The 23,898-nt window shown below is 39.3% G+C and overlaps 1 protein-coding gene and 1 long non-coding RNA gene across 16 annotated transcripts in view; one reads left to right on the top strand and one right to left on the bottom strand.

Annotated features, from left to right (window-relative positions):
* Nucleotides 1-23,898, bottom strand: part of AIG1 (androgen induced 1) — a 240,818-nt gene that overhangs the window by 82,264 nt on the left and 134,656 nt on the right. Inside the window, exon 3 of one of the 14 annotated variants that reach the window (XM_072826071.1) lies at nt 7,965-8,736. The exons of 12 other annotated variants lie outside the window; for them this stretch is intronic. In XM_072826071.1, the coding sequence (XP_072682172.1) occupies nt 8,689-8,736 (48 nt within the window). In that variant the 3' untranslated portion in view covers nt 7,965-8,688. Of the gene's footprint in view, nt 1-7,964; nt 8,737-23,898 lie in introns of those variants that run through there. One more of the 14 variants, XM_072826047.1, reaches the window with a different exon arrangement.
* On the top strand, nt 1,832-13,474 carry LOC140633485 (uncharacterized). Of its 2 annotated transcripts, XR_012031094.1 has the most exons (4): nt 1,832-1,995; nt 7,969-8,105; nt 10,999-11,114; nt 13,238-13,474. It is a non-coding gene; the product is annotated as an uncharacterized lncRNA (long non-coding RNA). The 2 variants fall into 2 exon arrangements; XR_012031093.1 differs by lacking the exon at nt 7,969-8,105 and having other exon boundaries at nt 1,843-1,995.

Here is a 23,898-nt window from a genome sequence, read left to right as displayed (position 1 = left end):
AGAGCCAATCTTGATGGGGAAAGAAGACACAGGTGTCCATTTATGGAAAAAAATGACTAAAGTCCAGGTCCTGTGCACAGGGCACATGGAGAACTGGGCCAGAAAGGGGACTAAGTCTGGGGTTCAACTAGCAGGAGTACTGGTGTGGCTCACCTTGCTTTGGACAGGCCACACTGTTCTCTCTGAGGAACCCCATGTGCCTGCCATGCTCAGTTTACTTTTTCTAAGGGATTTTTTATGCATGGCTTGTCATGCTGCATATACTATGACTTGACTTTCCTTGTTGAAGCCAACTGGACAAGGAACCAGTGCTTGATCCCAAGACAGCCTACTATAGTTAGGCAGTGGCCTGGATGGTGACCTGCTTGTTGCAACATAAGCCCAATGGAGTTGCATCATATGGGATCATGACCGCTGACCCTGGTCTTTCTTTTAGAGGCTTTACATGTCAGACACACAAAGAACATTAGGAGACAGTAGGATGGGCTAAAGCAAAAGATACATGGCAGGAAGCAGAAGCCATGAGATACTAGAAGCTATGAAGTGGAAAAGTATTTTGTAACAGCAACAGAGACCTGAGGTGGTAGTGGAATAAGGATTCCAATCTAGTGGATAGAGAAGTGGATATAGAAGGGCTGAATATTGAATTTGTGAGGTTATCAGAGCTGCTGTCAGGTTTCCAGAACTACTGTCAGATGAAAGGAGCTTCTTTCCAGGCCTGGCTATAACAATGCCCAACGTTCGTTTTTCTGAGGCCTGGCTGTGAGGCTGCCCAGCTGGTTTTATGTCTTCCCTTACAGGTAAGGGTAGTGTACCACGTATTCTCCTACTACATCCACGTGAGCTTCAGAAACCCCTCCTGGTTTCTTTCTTACAACTGAGAAAAACTTGAAACCCAACTTGCATATCCCATTAGTGTCAATAAATACTTAGTAACTGATTATTCTGTCAGTGAGATAGGAAATAGCTTCAAACCGACCATTTGTCCCCACAGAAGAAACACCAGTCAAAAGACATCTCCAATCCTGGAAGTGGCTTTATGATTTCCTTCAGTTGTGGTCATTAACATATGGTGTGAAAACACTTCAAAAACTGCAATGTATTTATAAATGATAATTAAATGACTTTGTGGTAAATGTGCCCTAATTTTAAAAATATGTGTATTATATAATTAAGTGCTTATCTTTCAATTAACACGAGCAGCCCCTCTCATAAGCCAAAATTAAATAAGTGGGGATTGGTCATTTCATTTTCCCTTAAAGGGAAAATGCTGAAAATCAGTATGGATGATAGGTTGTCCTGTTCCACACAGTTCACAAATTTCAGTTTTTCAATGGTGGTATAATTTCTTGATATTTGCTGCGCCTCAGAATCTCTATGGAACTTGAAAAAATGTAGAGAGAGTTGCTTATGCCTTATTTCAGGAGATTCTGATTAACGAGGCATTCAACTAACGGAAGGGGACTGCAGGAAGTGGAGAAAAGATAAGCTTATTTTTTGCCTCGATTCAACTTCAGTTGCTGGGACTCACACAGCTTGACTCCTGCCTGGGTGGTAGCTGGCCTTGGACACCAGCATGGCTGATCTGTGGGTGGTAGGTGCCACTTCTTTAGTTTCCCTCAATGATCTTTCTCTGTTTGCAGTGGTTACTCAGAAAAGCTCTTCTGAAGGGTAGGTAGTGTGGGGGGAGGTGTGGAACTCTGGCCACTTCTCCCCTCACAACCATCCAAGCCTGACAAACAACAAAGATAGGGTTTTTAAAGGAACAAGTTGTAACCTGTATCTGTAATTACATCTTAAGTTTCAGGGTACTGGAGATAGCCGCCCAGGACATAAAATAGTGCCTTCAAGAATGTGTGAGGACACATCACTCTTACATGTGCCATTGTGACATCCTGTATGCAAACAGGTAGCTCTCACACTGCTTTCATAACAACACTTAAAGCACATGACCATCAATACCTTTCCTTGGTTTAAACATGAATGCATCTATTGGTAAGTCCTAGTAGTCACCCCCCGCCCCCCTTTTTTTCCGTGAAGAAATAATACAGACCTAACTAGCTTCATAGATAATATTATTTTCAAGGCTCATAAAAACTCCATAGACTCTTATAGTCGCTCCCAGGAGATCACAAAGGAGCATTTTCCTTTTGAGACAGACACTGATGCTCAGCATCGCTAACTGTGCCAGAGGGAGAACTCTGTGGGGTTATTCATTTATTTCAGGGTTATAAGAAGCAACAGTCCTTTAGACAGTGGCCAGTGGGCTTCTTGTAGTTTTGCAAGGGAAAGCCAGAGGAACACAGAAAGACCAAGAACTCTTGAATCAGATCCACCCTAAGTTCAAATTCAGGTCCTACCATTTATCAGCAGTCTTATCCCAGGAAAGTCATATCTATCTGTAGGTAGCAAAGAGGGATGTTTACAGATTCCAGAGAGAGACTGCCTGGATCTGAACCCTGGCTCTCCTGCTTACCAACTAGAGGTTCTCAGGCAAGTTTCTTAAACTCTCTGCATTTTATTTGCTTTGTCTATAAAATGGGAATGCTAGTAGTGAAGAATTAACCTACTCAAAGAGAGGTCTGATCTTTGCTCTCAGCTATTAGGAGCTGCTCTCTACACCCCTGGCATAAGCTGCCTGACAGGAGTGTCATTGCCTGAGTTTGGCCACTAAACAGTCTAACAATATGATTTTATGATGGAATTTTTGGGCCACATGGTAGCAGTTCTGTCTCTACAAAGGCAGGGAGACCAAAGATCAGCCATGTGATGGCACACAGCAGTATGTGGTTGAGTCCCAGTAAAAACTCTGGACACCAAAGGCTCAGGTGAACATCCCTGATTGACAATACTCCACAGTGTCACACATCCTCACAGTGAAGAATTGGTGCCATCCATAGGTCCATGGGGAGAGGACAACTGGAAACTCCAGAATTGGATCTTTCTAGACTTTGCTCTATACACCTATTCCTTTGGTTTACTTTGATCTCTATTTTTTTTCTTGTAAAAATGCACAACCATCAATATGACAACATTCAGAGAGTTTTGTGAGCTCTTTTACCAGATTTTTGAACCTGAGGACAGTTTTGAGAACCCATGACTTGCAAATGGTGTCAGAAGAGAGAATGGTCTTGTGTCAACACTATTCTCTTTAGTTTTGTGACTGGTTAACTTTCACAGTGGCTGAAACTTCTGTATCCCCTCATGTAGTCATTAGGAAGATTATAAATTTTGATATATAAAACATGTAGAACAGTGTACGGTATATAAGTTGCTCAGTAAATGTTGGCTACTGCTTTATGAGTGTCGCACACAAACATCTACAAATCATTTTTTTTAGATAAACGTACTGCGTGCCAGTTTGTGTGTTAAATAGCTCAAAATGGTCATCTAAATTCCCAATGAACTCTAAGAATACATGAAAAGAAACTTAGGGGAGTTTAGTAACTTCCCTACGTCAAGTCAGTAAGCAGAAGTTAGGATTTAAACCGTATCCTTTGTGACTTGAGCAGAGACCCATATTTCTTGAAAGCCTATGCTTCTGTTAAGCTAGATTGCCCCAGAAAATATCTCTGGTGAAAGTGCTCATCGACTACACAGCTATATATAAGGATTACAGGTGATGTTTGCAGGCACCCATGCAAAGTGATCAATAAATGGGAACAAAAGCTACCAACTTCCCAGTGGTTTTCCTTGGCAGGATAGAATCTTCCAAACAACTCTATAGGAAAAATCTGGATAAAAAGCCCCATTTCAAAAACTCCTTCATTGGCTGATATCAAAGAATAGCACCCTCATCTCAAACTTGTTTATCCCTTTTCAAAGCAATTATCATTCTGTATGATTGTAGCTTTGGGAGGGGCAATATTTATTCTTGATTGGGTTTTCTACGGACATATGAAATGAATAAACATTTTAGTTTCTGAATTCGAGTGTATCAAATTCCATTATAGTATCAATAAAATGAAAGAAGAAGTAAATTTAGGGCAGAGCCCTCAGGGGAAAAAAATCAAATCACCATGAGAGTCTACACACTTAGAATCTTCTATAGAAGCTGTGTTCCCTTTTTTTTTTTTTTTTACTACTTTTGTATAAATATATGCCACTTCAGTATACTTTGCTGCTGCATATATCAAAATGCTGTCTAGAAAAAGAACTGACAACAATTCCTGTAATTTCTCTCATTCAATGGATTGGACTAATTACACGCCCACTCCTTCACCTCTCCCCAGCAACTAGTGCTTCTTCCTTTTCTCTTTCCTGGTCTTAATCATTTCAACCTCCTTCCCTTTTCCTCAGTTTCTTATAAATTTGACTTCATTCTTCATACTTTCTGGAACATTTTGTACTTATGAACATGTGCTATTAATAGCAATGTTTCAAATTGGGATAATTCCTCAAATTGCAAGCCGCCTGGTTGCCATGGGACCCAGTGTGTTATTAGGTTCACTTGGTTCATCTTTGGGGTGCCAACTCACCTTGAGAAGTATTACAGAGTTCTCATAAACCTGAGTAACCTCTCTATGACTTAACTGGCATGGGCTAAGAAAGGGCTGAAACAATTCCCCAAATTCTCACTGCAGATAATTAAATAATTATTCAATCTTTTGTTTTATTCTGCTTGTATAGGTATTTGGTTCCTTCCTTCTCTCCTTCCTTCCTTCCTTCCTTCCTTCCTTCCTTCCTTCCTTCCTTCCTTCCTTCCTTCTTTCCAGGTATCTGTTAATAAAATAAATGCATATCCTGGATAATGGCAATACTTATCACTAGAATAGGTTTAATAATACGTTTCCATCTACATTGAATGGTTTTTATGAGCACCAAATAATACAATGTAGGTGAGAAAAAGTGATTTGCCAACTATCCTATCCAAAGGTAAAAGATTATTATAATATTCACTTGGGGAATAAGGACTAGCTAATGTTCAATGTTTTGAAGAATAAATCCAGAAGCTTTGTTTACTACCTGGGCTTTGAGAGGTGCTATCCTTAACCAAAAGTGATAATGGTCACTGATCCTTAGTGATGTTAATTTAGTGATAACAATGTTACCAGTTGTTTCTTCTTCCAAGTTTGAACTATTAGTCATATTAATGGCTATTTCCTTTGTTGAATATTTATTTATTTAAATTTTTTATTTAAATTCAATTTATCAACATATAGTATAACACTCAGTGCTCATCTCATTATATGCTGTTGAGTATTTATTTAAATACAATGGCTTCTTAGAGAGGGAATTTAAGTTCAAGTCCCCTGAGTCATCAGGAAAGGGCTATTGTGGTAATACATGCTATAAGCTGGTGAACTCAAACTGAATTTATCCATTTTTCAAAAAAAGAAATAACCTGATTATGTAATAGATCACAAAAGCCCCTGAGTAGATGTTCAGATGCCAGGACTCTTCCAAACTCCCCACATTTTCCCAGCTTGTAGAAATTTTCACAATTAAATCAATTGTCCATCTGGTATCTTTAATCCCACAGAGTTTTGTTTGTGGCACTTCAGGTTAAACTGTTGAGGGGGAAAGCCTTCTTTATCCTGAATTTTCTGTTCCAAGTACATTGTGAGTTCTTAGTGGTGACATTTTAAGAGTCCACACCTACGTGAAACATTTACCGCGTGTTCAGAGGCTACCCAGTGTATGGTGGATTCATGGAGTCATTGTAATACTTTCATCACCTTCAAGGAATCCACACGCCTCAGATTGGGAATTTTCTACCAAAAAAACAAAAAAAAATCCTTAAAATCTTAGCTGGCAATCAAAGAGTGGCAGCTCTTGACTTGAGGCCTGCCTCCTATCCCCACTCTAATGCCATTCCACCACTCAGACTCTAGGTTGAGATACCATCTTCATAGGCCATGCTATTTAGAGCTCCCACGCCTATCCCACCTTGACTGAGAAGTGAATTCTCTCCTCCTTCTAACCTCATTCATATTCATTTCCTCCAGGAAGCACTCTTTCAGGAATAGTCAGCTACCCTTCCTTCTGTGTTCCCACACCACAGAATGTATAATTCTGCTATTTCATCTTGCAATATTGTGAGCCAGTGTTGCTCAAACTGTTTGAAGTTGGATGCCGCTTTATTCATCTTTGCATTATCAGCGCTGACCAGAGAAAGCAAAGAGGTTTCAATTCATGTGCCAATTGTTGTAGCTTGACAGGATCACTGGAGCACTAGGGTAAGAAAGATTTTGAGGCCAAATCCTGGTATGGTAGAGAAGCGTGTTGTAATTGATTAACTATGCCTGTGTTGAGAGCAGAAGGGGAGAGCCGAGATATCAGTGCCACATGTGCATCATTCCCATAGAGGTGGAAGCTTGATAACGCCTGTTGTGTGGAGAGTATACTTTCTGGTTCAAACTGAATGGACATCCAGTCACAGTTGAGCCTGGCAAATGTACATGATAAATGCCTGTTGCTGTTTTATCCCCCTTTAACCTCAACTGTTTCCAGAAAATCTCCATCTATTGAATCCCACTTTCCCTCCACACTCTAGGGGATTTCATTTCTTATTGCATCCTCAGTAACAATAAGGCAGTGGTCTAGGGCAATATTTCTGAACCACAGCCAGCTGACAACATAGAATGATTTATCCTTTTAAGCAAGTACAGAAAGTCTCCCTCCTCCACTATATCAAGACTTTAACAATACCCATGTTACTACTGTTTTACCAAATAAAATGTAAAGGTTCATCTCGGGTGACTTAACATCAGATATCTGGAAAGACGAGACTTCACCTAGTCAAAAGATTCCTGGAATTTTGGAATCTAGGATACTTTATCTGGTTATTTTTAACTGGGAGGTCATTCAAAGAGAGGTAAGACTAAGGTTCCAAGCAAGTATGTAATTGTGGGGAAGTACCTTGCCAATTCCAAGTATGCATGGGCTTCCTTTTATTTTTATTTTTTTTGAAACTCTTACCAATGCTATTTTCACAATTTCACTTGGCATTCCAAGAGTATTACTCCTTCTGATCCATCCTGGAATTATTTGGCTTTTATTATCTTCTTGAAATGCTTTAGATAAACTATGAATATCTTAGATAGAATTTCAATTCTGCACTCAATAAGGTTTAGCATCAACATATGCAACTGCAACTGTTGCCACACAATCAACTGATTGTTATCAAGAGCAGAAAAAAAGCTGGACCAAAGCTTATTGTAAAAAGAAGGGCATGAATTGATACACTCCTCTGGAGTAATAAAAACACCCTCTGGTCTGGTCTCAGGAACCAACTCTATCTGCCAACAAACTTTACGTAGATCTAGGACGGAAATAATGTTGGCAGAACCCAATAACCCTAGTGGGTCATCCATCCAGGACATCAGATAGGAGTCAGGCTTAGTAACATTTCATATTCCACAGACCGCACACACCCTGGCCTAAGAGAGACAGTGATACCCCAGGAGTTTCAGTGAGGTCATATTCTCAGCCATCATGTCACAAACATTCCTCTTGTAAGGTACATACAACATTACCAATTTGCATGAAATGGAAGTATTCTGTATCTAGTTAATAATAGGTGGCTAGGTTCATCTTTCTCGGGTTTTCCCAATTGAAAGCAACAAGTAACTAGTTTAGTTTAATCTATATGTACCATAGTTCTGACACTTTTTGGAGACATATTGACTTGACACACAGATTTAGAATTCTCTTAATCCATTCCTTCATGGCACGGGGTCACTAACTTTGATTGTACGGTGAGTAAAAATGGCCTGCGATTTGGAATCAAGATAGAACTCAATAGAAATTTTCGCCCTGCCAATCAGTGACTATAAGACTCTGAACAGGTCATTACACTTCTTTGTATCTTTACTTTTTCATCTGAAAAATGGGGATAATACTGTCTTTCTCTTAGGGTTGTGAAAGATTGAACAAAGGTACACATGTAAGCTGCCACATAGTAAAGATTCAAATAAGTAATGCAATTTTATTTTTTTAAAAATATTTTATTTATTTATTCATAAGAGACACAAAGAGAGAGGCAGAGACAAGGCAGAGAGAGAAGGAGGCTCCCTGTGGGGAGCCTGATGCAGGACTCGATCCCAGGACCCCGGGACCATGCCCTGAGCCAAAGGCAGATGCCCAACCATTGAGCCATCCAGGTGCCTGGCAATTTTATCTTTACTGTTATTGTTACAGATGCATTATTATGTCCTCTGATGTGATTTTGTTATATATGTGATTTTATTTTTTTCTCATATTATGATATTATGTACTAATCTTACCACTCACTTAAATTTGTCTTCCTTTACTGTAGCTCAAATTCCCTGGTTATTTCTGAGATTTGGATGCTTTCTCATGCTGGAAGTCTTGAGAATTCTTGGTTCTCCTCAGACTGCTATTACTCCTGCTCATCCTAAGCCCTTCCCTCTGCTTTTTCTTTTTACCCCAGAGGAGGAAATATGTCGACACAGATAAAAATGCAGCTGAGTGACCTTGCTTAAATGCTCTGCACTTTTGTTTCCTCATCTATGTAATGGGGAGAATAATAGGACCGATCTATTAGGGTCATAGTGAGGGTTAAGGGGGTTCGAATAGTACCCAACACACGATAAACACAGTGGAAGTATTTGCTTAATAAAAACAAAAGGAAATGAAATACAAAGTGGAGCTCTGTTAGGAGATGTAACAGCAGGGCTGAATGGGAATCTCTTTGCTTGGCTCCTTTCTTTGTCTTTTAATGTCTCATTCCAGAAGTGGGAACATGGTGACAGTCCAAATCTGAGTTCGTATCTGAGGAAAAAGTTGTCAAGAAAGTTTACTTTGAGTAATATAGGCTGAGGGATAAAAAGGCGCCCTCCTTTTAATGGCTCCGTCTCACTCATGAAATCTAGGGATTCCACTTAGGCATTTGGACTAGGTCTGTGCTAAGATAGTGTTTCTGAAGCATGTCCAGGATCTTTCAGGAGCTCTCTCAACCCTTTGTTAAATGTAACTTTAATATCTACCTTGTGCCAGCAAAAGATCAACTGCAGAGGCTACAATTTTTCTGTTTTTTTTCTTTGTTTGTTTGTTTTTAATTTTCTTTACAGCATTCTTCCAATATTCTCTGATGATGGATTGAAGTTCTCCAGGGGGCTTGGCAAACATTAGATCAATGTTTGTATAGGAAAATCTATAGAAATCTGAGTAACTTGTTTTAAGCAAAGAGCATTTGGAATATGTAAGATTTCTGCTTCAGGAGTAAGTAACTCTTCATGGAAGTCTTGTCAGTTAAGACAATCTCAGAGTGTGGTCTGTGGACCAGTGATTGGCCATTATTACAGATCCATGGAAAGATAAGGACAGGAATTGAGAATAAATGTCTAGAAACTTCTAGTGTGTCAGGTCTTGTGCTAGAAAGATAAAGAAATGACACACACCCCACTGTTAAGGAGGTGAAGTTTACTGGGTAAGATGGGCTCATAAATATGGATGTGGAAGTGGAAAGATATGAGGGGAAACAAGATCACATGATAACAGAGGTGGGAAGTTGAACACATGGTCCTTCCTCCATTCATTCCTCCTGTCCCTGTCAAGGGGGCTTCTCAGCTCATCAGCAAGCAGCCATAGATAAGCACCCACAACCTCAACATTCTAAAGCTACAACCACAGTCTATTTCAACAACGACAAAAGAGCCTAAGTTTTCCAGGTGGTGGATATAAGTGTTGTTGGTTCTTTGGGTCCCGAAAGTGTTAATATTAAATATCTGCTAAAAAACATTCAGGGAATTTTAACTTCTGTTATAATTCTTTTGGACTAGATTGCCCTTCTGCTATGTTTCAACTCTGAATGCCACTCTTTTCCCTTCAGAGTTCAGCTCAAATGTCATTTCCATTCTTCATCCTCCCCATATCCTCACTTGTCCCATTCCAAAAATGGCAAGTCCCTTCTCAGTGTTCCAACTGTATTCTGTACATACCTCTAGTAAAGCATTCATTGTACTCCAATTTCAATTGAAAATGTATAAAATATAATTTTTTTTTGCCTGTGAGTGGACTGTATTTTGTTCACCTTTGTATCTTGGTGCCCAGTTCAATAAAGACTTTTGGAAGACCAAGGTTCTTTCAGGTTGCCCCACAGGATGTCAATCTGCCTTGTTAATTATTTCTACCATGTCCAAATTTAAGACAAAAGAGAAGTTGTAACTGATCCTGCTCCATTCCAAATACAAGCCAGTCGTGAGGAGTTCATGTGTCTTAGTGGCAATTTTATTCCCTACTTTTCCCTTCTAAGGACCTTTTTCCCTGGTAACATAAAATCTTTTTGGATAACAAAAAATTTCTCTTTAGGACCTATCCTTCTTAGCATTATCTTGAGTATTCCCACTAGTTGCAGTTTCTTCAAATGTTCTTGGCTTTTCTAGGGCTAAATGAGCATTGCTAGAGTGTCTGCCTCCACCCAACTCTCTATAACAGACATTTATTATTCCTTATAAATCAACCCAGATATTGTAGCTGGTGGAGACCTCCCCAACTTCAGAGAAAGCAAAGCTGCACCTTCAGATCCAAAAGATTAATTATGATTGGTTTAGGACATGATGTGTTACCTAGTTCTAGCCAATGAGATAAAAAAGAAAGGCTAGCTTCTTTTCCAGAGTGAAAAAACCGGCAGAAACAAGAAAAATGCCGCAGTAGGGAGAAAGGCTTTTTCTCTTATGATTTCCTTTTTTGCTTTGGATATAATTTATAAGACAGTAACTCTGGAAACAAGGCACAACTTATAACCACAAAGCAATAACTTTGAGGATAAAAGGCCACCATACTAAGGGTGGCACATTGGAAACCTAGAAAGAAACTAGGTCCTTGGTGGCATTGCTGAGCAATTAAAATAACACCAGAAAAACACTTACCCTTTGACTTCCTTTTATGTGAGAAAATAAATTCCTAATTTTTTAAGTCACTGGTCATGTTTTCTGCTACTTGAAGCCAAAAGCTTTCTGATTAATATAATTCTTGAAGTTTTTCCTGCTTTTCTTTTTAACTGAGACTTATTTCTTTTCTCCTTCCCCACAGTTTTAAACTCTAGCCTTCTTTCAAAGACAAGTTCAGTTAGAGTAGAAACGATTTTTCCAGAGCTGGTGGTAAACTTACATGGCATCTGTTCATTAGATGAGGAAACCAAGGGAGAGGTAAGTTCAAAGATTTGGCCAGGACATACACAATAAACATTGGTGCTGGCATCCAGCTCTTCTAATTCCTAATCCTGGAACTGTGACTCCTGAAAGTCCTGACATACTGGAAGATGAACCATAAGTGTAACACAGTTAAAGGATGGTATTGTTTTTGACACTATATTCCCAGGCCCTAGCAGAGTGACTGTACACTGTTGCTTATAAAGATTTGTGAGATAAATAAGTGTAGTTCCAACTATATTATAAGTTCCATGAAATAAGACTTCCATAATTGGCTACTCAGGCCTCAGCATGGTGCACAGCATACAGTAGATTCTCCATAAATATATATTTTTTTGGTGGGTGAATGACTGGGAATTGCCATTGGAGGTGTGATGCTATTTTTGAGACCTGAGGAATTAGTCAAAGGCACTGAAACTCAAAGTATTGGATGATTATTATCGAGATGGAAGAAAGGACACCAAAAAAGTTAAATTCTTGCACTCAGAAGTCAGTTAGTGGGCTTTAGACTTAGGTTTCATCACTCACCAGTGGCATGGTCATGGGTAAGTTACTTACCATTTTCCTTATATACAAAAATAGGGATAGGAATAGCGCCTCCTTCATTGGGTTTTTGTGAAGACAAAATGGAATTATGAGAACATAAAAAACTTATAGCACAATGCCTGGTATGTAGGAAAAAATTAATATATAGTCATAATTTTGTCGTCTGTGTTTTTGAAGAAAATACAACTCCTAAGGAGGTATGAGAAAGGAATGTGGTTTAGAACAGACAAAACAGTCATGTAGGTTGACTTAATGCAAATATGTTTTAAGGGGGGGTGCATTTTTGGTTTAGGTAGCTCATTTTGCTAACAGTTTGAAGAAAGAAAAAGCTAAGCAGATGGCATGGTGACACAAAGGACTGCAGCCTACTGCTGCTAGAGCTTGTAAAAATGGAACCCCATGGCTGCCAGCTTGGCTGAACTTCAAACAAGTCCCACAAAGAGTGTAACTCGCTCACGAGGGGGCAGGAATTTGGTGTGAAGCTCTTTAAAGTGCAAAGAACATTATCATTACGTTCATGGCAGCTTGACTCAGTGCTGGGTCCTGGCCCAGATGGGAAGCTGGTGTCAGAAAACTGTGGTCAGATAGTGCATTGCATGGAGGGACTCCAGAGATGGAGGCCTTTGAAAAACCCTTACTCCAGAATAACGACAAATTACCAACAGATGGCGTGAGTCACGGAAGCGGGGTCTGAGTGAAGCATCTGCAAACTCACGGCAGAGGCCCTGCCCTGCTGGGCAAAGCGAGCAGAAGCAGGCCCAGGCCCAGATGGCCGCGAAGGTCACCAGGAGGGGCATCAGCCATACGCGCTCTACTCCTGAGAACTGGCACAACTTGTAAAGCCCACAGAGGCTTCCCACTATCAAATAAACCAAAATATCCTCATCAGGGAAAACATCACACTTCCTCTTGAGCTTACTGGTTACAAGAAAATAAAAAGGTATTGGGGGTAAGAAGTAAAAAGCAGAGCCTAGGGAAGGTATTTAGTAGAAAAAGGCTACCATTCTCTCCATTCCAGAAGCTGATTTGATAACACTTCCTTTCTCATGTACAGGCTTAGCTTCAGATCAGAAACATACTGTAGATTGTATCCTTCCCACCTATTTTCCATGCCATTATTTTATAGAATCTAGCCACGTGCAAGGCTGTGGGCAAAAGTATCTAAACAAATTACAGATTTTTTTTTCTTCTTCCAACATGTGTCCTGATGGACACCTGCAGTGATGAAAGAAAACACTAAACTTATTAAAAAGAAAAGTCTTAAAAAAAAAAAAAGAAAAGTCTTGCATGGAATGACCTCACGGCATTCCATTTAAAGGAAAGCCTGTCTTCTGGGGTTCCATGGTACCTCACACATATCCTACCCCCTCACCTTGGATGTAACCATTCCCTAACCCTCGCTTTTGCCACTAGAATTTCAGCCTCCCAAGTCAGCATCATATATCATTCATTCATTTATGAATCCCCAACACTTCCCACCTAACATTTAGTAGGCCCTCAATTAATGACTGATGAATGAATACATGCATACGGGGGTATGGAGTAATAACTAGTTTTTGTTTTTCCCTTTCCAGGAAGGGAAATGCATTTGAACTCAGCATGGGATAATCCTTTTGCCATATTCTCAGCCAATCTGATTGAAGTTCATTTCATCTTCATCTCCTAATTGATCTTTCCTCGTATTATGGATCATAGAATATTTACCACTGAAGGTGAAAGGCCACTTTCTAAACGAAAGTCTAAGTATTTCTGTTCCACCCTGCTATCAATGCTGTTAGATTAGGTTCTTAAGTGTAATTTGTATTCCTTCTTCCCTAATAAAAAAGATCCTAATCAAGACCTGTCTGTGGAATTCTTTCACCCCATTCCCAAAAGAACATTTGGAAAATCTAGGTTAAGGAAAAGGAGGATCTAGCAAGGTGACACTAGGGCTGGATTCCTTTTTTCCCTTCCTACTTTATTTCTCCAGCAATTTTTTTCCCATGTAAAGACAAAACCCAATCAGTGCTCTATCAAAAATTTTCTTCTCTTTTGACAAAAAACTCTTAAAAGATATCTGATTCTTTCAACCAGGTAAGGCAATAACAAGGAATATCTCTTTTCTTTGGGAAACCCCTGTAGGGATACTCATCTCATTACTATTAATCCACTTTAATTGACCTCTAAAAGAAGACAATTGACAAAAGCAACAGGAATTGACCTCATGCAGTTTTTCAGAGCATAATTACTTTCTTGTCTTTTATGAGTGAGTACATTGTATGAAGAGATCATGAAAAGAAATCTTTTCTCTTTGAAAAGGCAATTTGCCTAGTGTTTTACTTTAACAGTAAGAAAAACTTTCAAAGTCCAGCTCTTCCTCTCTGTCTAGTGATGTGGTCCATACTCACTCTCTACCTTCCGCCTCCACCTCCATGAGGTTGGGCAGAGGTGTGTTTTTTGGGGGCAATTTTGTAGTTTTCAGAACATCCTCACTGGCACTCAAGCACCATGGACAGATGCCAGACATCTAGCTTCTCAGAAGTACCTAATCAAAATGCAGATCTTTTTTTTTAAAGTAAAAAAGAAAGAAAAAAAAGCCTTTTCTAATGATTTACTAACTTGGTAAACTATAAACATGATAGAGAAAAACCAGCACTTATTCACATCTTGGTGGTTCCTCAACTACATAAGCCAGGTTCATTTGCCCTTCCTCTCTTTTATCTCATCAAACCACCAACCATTCCCAAATTTCCTAAACTGTAATTGCGGCAAAATGAATGAACCAAAGTCATGTAATCTGAGGACCTGGTTTTAAAATTTAAGAAACTGATTTTCAAATGATTTAGGAAATGGCTGCAGTGCCAGGCAGAGCCACCCCTACTGTCCATGCCCTGAGGTGACAGTCATCATTATCACTTCATGCTTCAGCTACTTTCTGGGCTTCAGAGACAAGTGGGTTGGATAGTGCCTGGAGTAGAGCCAGGTATGAGACTCATGGACACCTCTTCCATCAATCAACACCTCCCTCTGCTCATGGCCTCCAGTCTCGCTGTTTATTCCATATACATTTAAGTTACCATTATTTGGCTCAGGGGGATTAGTATAGGCTGAGAGCTCCCAGAGTATAAGAAAGAGGTGGCATAGCCAGCGTATTACTTTGAAAAAAATCACCATTTTATATTTTTATATTCATTTGTTCTACCTTAATGCATACAGATTTATTGATATGCTGTCTTTTCAATTAGAAATTAATGGAGCCAAAAGGAAGCTATGGCATAAAATGGTGGAAGAGATGCAAAGAAGAAGAAAGGGCCCCAGAAAGTAAGCGATCTTGAAAAAAATAAATCTAGGTAGCTTGTTTTCTGCCATAAAGGCAAAAACAAAGTAAAGAACTCAATTATTAGCAGATTATGGTGATAAAACAAGTAACCTATTTAAGGCTTTGGTCTTTTTAAAGAAGACACCTAGAAAAATCACTTTTTACCTCAAAGGAAGCTATGTAATCTAGAATTTAGGGGTATATGTATACCTTCCTGTCAAGGACAGATGGCTCATACACATGCATTTAGTCATGGCATGATGCTTGTCTACTACTTTGTAGTAGTTGCTGGAGGGCAAGGTCTATTTGACTGAAGAACTCACCAGGAGCTGCTTAGCCTTAGTCAAGGTGTCCACAGCCCAACCTTTTCTCTGTTACAAATGGATATTCTTTGTTCCCCTCCTACCTTCTCCTTAAAATTATCAAAAAGGCCCCCCAATGACACAAACTCATAAAACACTAAAAACTGACAGCTGTCTCCTAATTGCGAGTTTGTATGAAAGTTTCATTAAATGCAGAGAAACACAACAGATTGAGAAACACCGTCCCTGTTCTTTGCACTGCACCTCCCCAGTCAATCCTTCACACAGTTGTCAGCATAATCTTTCAAAAGTCCCAAATTTGATCTACATAAAATCTCTCAAAGGCATCAAAGGCTTCTGAATGCCTTCATGATTGAATTGCAACTCCCTAAGCTGGCATCTAAGACCTTCGTGCTCTGGTGTCTGACTGCATCTCCTTCATCTCCCACCAGTCTTTCATATACAGCTTGTGCTCTGGGCATATCAAAGAACTCTGTTTGTTTAGTATTCCAGACTTTTCCTGTGTCATTTATGTGTGTGCTGTCAAATACAGTAGCCACTAGACACAGGCAGCTATTGAGTACTTGGAATATGATTAATTTGAATTAACCCATGCTGTAAGTATAAATAAATGCCAGATTTTGCAGACAGTATAAAATAAAAAATGCAAAGTAACTCACTAGTAATTTAAAAATGTTGGTTAGCTTTTAAATGAGAATACTTAGGATTTGTTGAATTAAATAGAACATACTATTAAAACAGATTTCATCCGCTTCTTTCAACTTTTGTTTAATCTGGTCCACATTCGTGGTTTGCATGATATTTCCATTGGGCAGCACTGGTCTACAGTTCTGCTCGTGCTTCCTCAGTAAGAGGCCTCTTTTTGTTTCATATACTAAGATAGCTATTCCTCCTCCTATTAAGAGCCTCAGCGTCACTTCTGGGGAAGCTTTCCTAGTTGACTTCATGTCCTTCATATCTCTATTATAAAAAACATTAACATAATATCTATATTGTAGTCACCTTTTTAGGTGTTCGTCTCTTCCCTTAGATTGACTCCTTGAAGGTAAAAGCCCCTTCCCCATTATTTGTGCATGAAGCACTGCCATCCTACAAATGCTTGCTTAATTAACTAAATGCCATTTCAAACCTGAACATCAGTAGTATTCACTCATGTGTTAATATTTTAGTATTTGCTACACGTTGTGAGAGATATAAAATGTAATCCTTTGTATTTATATAGTATATTGACGTTTATGAACTACTATCATATCCCGTTACTTTCTTCAAAAATCTCTGTCAGGGAATCCCTGGGTGGCTCAGCAGTTTGGCGCCTGCCTTTGGCCCAGGGCGCAATCCTGTAGTCCCGGGATGGAGTCCCACTTCGGGCTCCCGGCATGGAGCCTGCTTCTCCCTCTGCCTGTGTCTCTGCCTCTCTCTCTCTCTATGTCTATCATGAATAAATAAATAAAATCTTTTAAAAAAATCTCTGTCAGAGTCAGGCTACTTATTTATATTCCTTTTTCAGACAAGGAATCTAAGTCCTGAAGAGTTTAAGTGACTTTCCCAAAGTCATGCAACATTAGAACCCAAGAATAGGAGGTGTGATGGTTAATTCCATATTCAAGAAGCAACAAATAGTTCTGAGTGGCTGAAATAACGAGTGTTAGACACAAAGTTGGAGACATGTTGAAGAGTCAAACTTTTTCCAGTTGGCTAACATTCTTCAATTTTTAGCATGTCCTTACCTTCTTTATGAGCTTTGCCACATCTAAAAGCAACCTGGACTACTAATTACTTAGTATTTTTAAAATAGATTCTATATTGACTCACTGACTTTATTTTTCATCCAAAGCAATAGTATCAATGGTTTGAAATGTATGTATTGTTATTAAAATACATTATGATAGTATACTATTCTTATTAATGTGTAATATATTCCTTATATATGATATTTAAGATGTAATATGTTATATATTATAGTTATAATTATTTTAATATATGTTAAATTAAACAAGGAGGCCATTAGATTGAGTTGGTTCTAATGCCTAAGCTGAAGCTTATATAAGCAAACCAGAAGCTAAGCCTATAAATGACTCAAGTTTAAGAAATTGAAATGTAAGGACAAATAATTGAGAGTCAAAGAGGCTTTCCCAAATAAAGCAGCTCCTTAAGCTACAGCCAAATAATCTTCTTGTTTTGCTTCCATGTCTTCTCTATAGAAGTGTTGCCCTTAGCTCCTGTTTGTAGAGTGCTCCTAACCACTGCTGGCTTGGCACTGCCTGGTCCAGGTTGATGTTTGCTCAATTAAACTCTCACAATTTTAATATGATTCAGTTTATCTTTATATATATATATATATATATATATATATATATATATATATATATTTCCTAATAAACAATAAAATAAATATATTTTACTTATATAAATATATAACATATAAATAAATATAAAATAAATTCCACTAGGAATATCCATACCATCTGTAATGGACAGTGGGAATGCATTAAAGGATTTTAAACCTAGAAGTGACATAATGGGGTTTATATTTAGAATTCTAGAAACCAATCTCCTAAACTGAGGGAAAGGAAGGAAGGTGATGGGATGGCAACTCTAGTCAACAGTAAGTTAAGAGAAGATAAGTGAACTTGAACCACATTTTTAATTACCTTTAAATAAAAAAAGACACTACGGTCATGAAGTGCCATGTGGGGTCTAATGTGATGTCACTTCCTACCTCTGAATGATGAGGCTTTATAAATGGGGTAGGCTGCACATGAAATAGTGCCATATAAACCAGGAAAACTCTTCCTTGGCTATGGCCAAAGATCATTTTTCTGGAGGTCTAAATACCAGAAGCATCCAAAAAAATAGAATTATTATAAGAGAACTAAGAAAAAAAATTAAATGGCATTGGCCTGATCATTTTTGTGGAGAGTGGTTCCTGGAGATGATGTCATCTGCTGAAATAAGAATGATGAGTTGGTGTTTTCAATGGCTGAGTAATATTCATATATATATACATATATATGAATATATATGAATATATATATATATATATCAAATCAAACTCCAATAAAAACAAAAGAATGATGAGTTGGCAAGGTCATGGTGGTATAACTCATTTGACACACATGCTCAGTGACATCATTACATAATAAAATGTCTTTTTTCCAATTCTGAACAAGCTACATATATCTGTTTGTAATAGAACCCCAGAGAAGATGGAAAAGAGTTGACAGTGGGGTTGTGGGAAAGCTTTGCTGGGATTCCCAACTTGGGCAATATTAGCTGTAGACTGCTTCTTCTACAGAAACAGAAACCAGGAGGCTATGCAAGGGAAATTCAATTACACAATAAGCTGGTGTTGGCACCACAGTTATAACTTGAGTCTCTTCAGATTAATTGCTTTTTGCAAGGAAAGGTCTTCCAATGTGAGTGTAGTAAGTACAAACAGTTTCATGTGCTTTGTTCATATTGCAGGAAACAGAGCTGCTTTCTTCACAGTGTCTTACCGCCAAGTCCAAAGGCACTCCTGGAGTTAGGCCTTCCCTCTGCCAGAGGCACAGGACCCGCAGAGGGCCATATCCTGCTTCTTCTGGCTGGGAAAATCACAGCTCCTCCTTTTGGCCCCAATCTGGGTTTCTACCATGGTGTTGGTACGACCCAACTCTGCCAAAAAGATCTTGGCCAGGCATCCTTCAAGGAGATGTCTCATGTGGCCACAAAAGCAACTTTTGCCTTTTCCCAGGAATAAGAATTAAACTCTTAAATTGAGAGTGAGTTGGCGTTTTACACTTGACATCTTGAAAATGGAAAGAACATATTTTTCAAAAGCTAGCTAGCTCCACACCTACACAAAAAGGCAGATGAAGGTTACCTTAGTTTTCCTTGCTCTCCAGACCACACCTACCTTTGGTGATACTCATTTTTTTATTGGTTTTGAGTTTCTGGCAGTCCCCTGAGTCCAAAACCCCTTGTCTCCCTCATTCCTGTAAGTAAAGGAGATTCAGATCTCTATACTGGCTGGGTAGGTTCTCTTTCCTGCTCCTCAACTCTTCCCTCCTTCGTGGTGGCCTATGGCTCTTTGATGCTTCTGCCTTTCCATATACTCTCCTGGTTGGGCTGACAGGACACTTGCTCCATGCCACAGTACACTAGACATGGTGGTCATGGTGCCTGACACACACACAGTCCCTGCCGTGGCCACCATTGTACCCAGCTCCATTGAGCCCCATGCTTATATACAGCAGGCACTGAAGAGCATTTATTGACAGGCTGACTAACTGGCTATAGGTAAGAATCTTGTGTTCTGGGATCTGGGATGACAGCCCCTACCTCTGAGAAGTCTACTATCTTTGTTTAAGAATTGTAAATCAAAGACAGCAATTCAGACAGTTAATTGTCTTTCTTTAGGTTAGGATATTTCTGGAAATAGGATGCTTGGTGTCTTGCCCTGACATCTCAAGTTCCTTGAGAGGATGTGAAATCACTACCCTTCTATAATTCCATTAATATTTTAATGGTCATCTAAGTTAAGTGGTTTCTACATAACTGTCATAAAATTATGCAAATTCAGAGGCCCAAGCATTTCGAATTCAAGGAAAGTTAACTGCCTATATTTTCATTTTTGAAAACTCATACTCAGATAAAAGTCTTAGGTAAGCATATTCACAGCAGTTGACAGAATTATTTGAACAATTATTAATGTAAAGAAAATGATCTCTTGAATTAAAAGGTTACAGAGAATGAGCCCAAGAACTGTCATTTTAAGGTAAGATTGTGCAGGTGTGACTTTTTTCACTCTGCCAGAGCACTTTTGCAAGTCAAACAAGTGGATAAATACCAAAACAGAAGTCATAAAATTATGACTGAGTTCCTTGTTACCATCATTCCAAATGATCTCTTTGCAAACAAGGAGCTTCCTCTTAAACAGATTCTGAGCACAGATGTTCTCTTAAAAGAATCTGTATGTCTTATTGATTATAAAACAGTTACACAAACAAATAGACCAAAAGCACAAGTAGAGCCACATTACCCTAGAATACATACAAATTGCTTCTCAAATTGGGACAGAAGCAAGGAGAAAGCGGGACTAATTTGTTGCACACATTTCAGAGTTTGGAGAGAAGCAGTCAAGATTGTAAGTATTTTCCAACACCTGATTTTTTTAAAAGATTTTATTCATTTATTCATGAGAGACATACAGAGAGAGAGAGGCAGAGATACAGGCAGAGGGAGAGACAGGATCCATGCAGAGAGCCCAACGTGGGACTTGATCCTGGGACTCCAGGATCACACCCTGGGCTGAAGGCAGGTGCTAAACTGCTGAGCCACCCAGGCTGCCCCCAACACCTGATTTGTAATAGATGCCTGACTTACACTGTAGGCATGTGTCAAATTTGCTTCTTTGACCAAGATGTTTTTTAAAAAGTCATCAAATTATCTTGTCCTTTTGGGCAAACCAGGCTAAACAAATCAATGTAAAGAGTCAAGGGAAAGTTGTGTATAGTTTTGGAAACTCACTATCACTGACTTGATGGTTTTAATTTCCCAGTTTTTGTTTTAAATTTATTTTTATTTATTCATTAAAGACACAGAGAGAGAGAGAGAGAGACAGAGAGAGACACAGAGAGAGAGAGAGATTGGCAGAGACACCGGCAGAGAGAGAAGCAGGATCTATGCAGGAAGCCTGATGTGGGACTCGATCCCAGGACTCTGGGATCACGCCCTGAGAAGGCAGATGCTCAACCTCGGAGCCACCCAGGAGTCCCTAATTTCCCAGTTCTTAAAAGAAGCAAAATAAGTGAGTATTGTTACCATGTATTTTTAGGAACTTTGGGCTGATTGAGGAAACTCTGGAGGTATTTAATTATTGGCAGGGCAAAAGTGACTTTCATTCAGTCATTCAATCATTCTACATTTACTAGCTCCCCTTATGTGCAAATTATCTGAAGCAGAAGCATAGACCAGATATATGTACTGCTTCCTCTCACCTCTCTTCTGCCTACTTGTGGGGTGTCTAAAACATAAAGCTGATTAACCACAGTACAAAACGGAGCGCCCCCTGAGCTACAGGATGTGCATGAGACATTGTAAGTAGAGTTCAGGAGGTAAAAGGAGAGCTTCTCACTGGGCAGATCGGGGAAGGCTTTTTGGAAGATGATGCACATCAGCCCGAAGGACAAAGTGGGTTTCAACAGTGGAGATAGAAAGGAAGGATGGAAGAGTCAAGCGGGAGTGCATAAGCAAAGGCACATGGGCAGCCAAGGAAGTTAGGGAAATGGTGGGGTTTGTTGAGAACCTACTATAGATAAAGGACAATGCTTGGAATTAAGCCTGAAAAAATAGATTGGACCTCATTAGGCAAAACTTTGAATGCTATGCTGGAGAATTTTAACTTTATTAAATGGGCAATAGGAAGTCATGAAAGGGTCTTGAGGCAAAGAATCGTTTAAGAGATGTACTTTCAGAATATTAACCTGACAAGAGCACATAGGATATATTAGAGGGAGAAATGGAAGGCAAGGAGCTCAACCAAGAGAAGGTTACTATCCTCCAAGTGACAGACTGAGGACAACTTTGGGCACCAGAGAGATGTAAATGAAGGGCAGATTCAGAAAACACTGAAGGTAAACATGGGAATGGCCAAAAGAAAGGGAGAGGGGACTAGTATTTATTGATGACATACTACACATGCTACTCCGAACACTAAATATATAGGATGGACACACATCCTTTTCTTGCCATAGTCTGCTTATGCTCTTTCCTGTCCTTTCTTTTCTTTTTTCCTCCTTTCCTTTTCCTTTCTGTTTTCTTTTCTTTTCTTTGATCATGAGATGATTATTAACAATGGCTTCTTTCAATCTCAGTGTGTTCTGGTTTGGACAATACATTACACAATCCTATTTTGTATACTCTTCTTCTTTGCTTCCTCAAAACAATCCTCCAATTTACACCTGAAGAAGCTGAACATCTAGAAGTCGCCTCATATCACGTGGCCAGTAGGTGGCAAAGCCTGGATTTGAATCCAGACCTACATTCTGAAACCCGTGAGATTTCTACTATACCTGGTTTCCTACCCCCAACTTGCGACATCTTGTGGTGGGCACAGAGAGGGGGAGGTTCATTAAAAGAAACAGAAATGTTGGAGATAATCAGGTTAGGGTCCATGATGGCTGGTTCTGGTTTGCATGTGTGGTCTGTAAGATCATTAGGGCGCTGGAAAGATTATAGAAGTAGCTTGAGATATTGGCTGAAACTTGGGAGCAAAATCACTCTAGCTACAGATTTGTGAGTTTTCCAAACCAACAGATGCAGGACCTTGGGATTGAATGATGTGGCCATGCTTCAGACTGCAGGACAAAGTTCAGAGCTCAGATGCCTGCAGTGGCTGAGCAGGTCACAGGCATGAGTGAAGGGGCACGTGTGAGACATTCCAGAGTTGCAGGAGGATTATTTTCATTCCTCCCAGAAATTATTTGCAATTTTGGATAGAAACAATATAGGCATTTAAATATAGTCTATTTTTTAGTATACGTGCCGAAGTGAGCACAGTATAGTCTATTTTTTAAATGGTAGTCTATTTCTTAATTTAAAGCTGGTGGGATCCCTGGGTGGCGCAGCGGTTTGGCGCCTGCCTTTGGCCCAGGGCGCGATCCTGGAGACCCGGGATCGAATCCCACGTCAGGCTCCCAGTGCATGGAGCCTGCTTCTCCCTCTGCCTGTGTCTCTGCCTCTCTCTCTCTCTCTCTCTCTCTGTGTGACTATCATAAATAAATAAAAATTAAAAAAATATATAAAAAAATAAAGCTGGTAATTAGAGTAATTTCCAGTATTTAAAAAAATCAAAATTTATGTATTTATAAAGTTATTCTGTTAACAATAAGACTAATCAATAGAACAGAAAATTATAGAGTCATTCAACTTTTGTCCTTTTTTTTTTTTCCCTAGGAGAGGTCTCAAATAAGAATTTTTTTAAGGTACAATTAGTTCTTATCAGAAGCACTAGCTACATGCAAGTATATTAAAACAAATTGCAGTGCATTTTTGCTGACCTAAACAACGGCCAAATAATTCAGACACCATTGCCAGAAGCATGTCGATGAGGGCAGGGTTGGCAGGGTAGGGGAGAGGAAGCTGGGAGAGGGGAGGTGGAGAACATTTCATAAAGCAATATGCCCAAGTTTCAAATTTACATACCAGCTTATGTACCTTAGGAAAAATTTTAATTTATTTACAAGAAATAATTACTCCTCTCACCGTTGCTTCACACTTTCAAATTCAAAAGTAAGAAGTGCATGTAAACTTCATGGGCTTACACACCAGTGGTTCTCAAACTTTTAAGTGTTAGATCTACTTGGACTTCTTTACTGGAGGACTCATTACATCACAGATGGCAGGGCCACCTCTCAGGACTTTCTGATTCCCTAGGTCTGGGATGGGTTGTGAGAGTTTGTATACTTAACTAGTTCCCAACGATGCTAGTGTTTCTGGTCCGGGAACCACACTTTGAGAACCTCTGTTCTACACACCAGTGGGCATGCTAGACAGGGGCTGGCTGGCTTCTGCGTTTTTCAGAATTACCGTGGAGCAAAAACATCCACTAAGGCGCTGTTTCTCATGGCACTCT

The sequence above is a fragment of the Canis lupus genome, chromosome 1 (assembly GCF_048164855.1).
Source record: "Canis lupus baileyi chromosome 1, mCanLup2.hap1, whole genome shotgun sequence".
Lineage (NCBI taxonomy): Eukaryota > Metazoa > Chordata > Mammalia > Carnivora > Canidae > Canis > Canis lupus.
Note: the sequence above shows the minus strand (reverse complement) of the source record. Positions and strands in the feature narration are given on the sequence as shown.